This window comes from Myotis brandtii, unplaced genomic scaffold, assembly GCF_000412655.1.
Source record: "Myotis brandtii unplaced genomic scaffold, ASM41265v1 scaffold84, whole genome shotgun sequence".
Taxonomy (NCBI): Eukaryota; Metazoa; Chordata; class Mammalia; order Chiroptera; family Vespertilionidae; genus Myotis; species Myotis brandtii.
In genome coordinates, this window is record NW_005371410.1 from 203,706 (window position 1) to 205,137 (window position 1,432).

At 40.8% G+C, this 1,432-nt stretch overlaps 1 protein-coding gene across 1 annotated transcript in view; it reads left to right on the forward strand.

Moving 5' to 3' along the window:
- FBXO48 (F-box protein 48) overlaps positions 1–1,432 on the forward strand; it is a 6,138-nt gene that overhangs the window by 2,579 nt on the left and 2,127 nt on the right. Inside the window, 2 exon segments of the mRNA XM_014532084.1 lie at positions 619–906; positions 908–1,124. Coding sequence (XP_014387570.1) covers positions 821–906; positions 908–1,124 — 303 coding nt within the window. The 5' untranslated portion in view covers positions 619–820.

The following is a 1,432-nucleotide window of genomic DNA, read 5'->3' on the forward strand; positions in this document are numbered from 1 at the left end:
GGATGTCCGACTGCAGTTTAGGCCTGCTCCCCGCTGGCAAGTGGACATCCCCTGAGGGCTGCCGGGCTGCCAGAGGGATGTCTGATTGCCATCTTAGGCCCAATCCCCCAGGGAGCGGGCCTAAGCCAGCAGGTGGTTCATCCCCTGGGGGTCCCAGACTGCGAGAGGGCACAGCCCAGGCTGAGGGACCCCCCTCCCCACCGAGTGCACAAATTTTTGTGCATCGGGCCTCTAGTTCTTATATAAACTACTAAATGTCCATCAGGTTTATGATTAGGTTGTAAATTGTAGGTGAAGACCTTAATGACAGGGCATCAGTTCCCACAGACAGTGAGTATTCAGGAGCTTAATAGAATTGAATCCTACACATTTTTGAAGCTATTTTCAACAAGTAGTTTGAATGTGTTCTCGCAATAGGCATTTCTACTAAACTCAATAAATCATAGTCTTTTTTAAGATAATGTTCTTTGGGAGCAAGCAGAAAGACACATGTTTACTAGCAAACCCATTTACTAACAATATTAAAAAGAAGAAGAGAAGTAACATTTGTCCAGTATCCCCAGTGTGCAATTCAGATGTGAAACTAGATGATTCACACGTTTTCCTTGTTAATTCTAGCAAGGACATACACGTGAAGACCATTATTGACCTCATTTTACAGATTGAAAAGCTCAAGTCAAGAAAGTTAAAGTTTTTAAAATCATGCCCAAACAGTTACCTGGCTCAGAGTGGGACCCATAGTCTGAACTGAAGAGACTGAATAGGTTTAAACTCTGCTTTTTAGATTACCTATGCGGATAATTAACTAAAACATCAAGCTATGCAGAATAACTTCAAGAGGAACCATAATTCAAGAGTTTCTGATATAGACTTGAACTCTGTGGATACTGAGAAGGAAAAAAATGAATCAAAATAACTTTTTTATGTGGCTGCCTCAAGAAGTTACTTTATACATTTTCAGTCAGCTGGACATTCAGAGTTTGTGCAGGGCTTCAATGACATGCATGAGCTGGTTTGCCACAATAAGAAACAATGACCGCTTATGGAAACCTCATTGCTTGGCTGTACGAGCTGTGTGCAAAAGAGAAGTAGATGATGATCGGAAAAGCGGTTATTCCTGGAGGGTAAGTATAATTTTTGTGATCTGCAGTATTCTTAAGTACACGGTGGTAGGTGTGAACCAAACTCTGCTTCCTGCTTGGATGAGGTAGGATTCCATATACAGAATGACATTCAAGTGTGTTTGTTGACTTTTGAACTTAAAGTTGAATTATTATTCTTTTCCTGCAAACCATACTATCTCCCATCCATCCTTTAACATTTTTTCAATTTAAATTAAGGCATTTTCCTCTGTTAACCAGAAGGAAAGTGGCTACTTCTTTTCACTTCCTATTATCCAAAACCCCCAGCAAACTCTATGGTTCACACTATA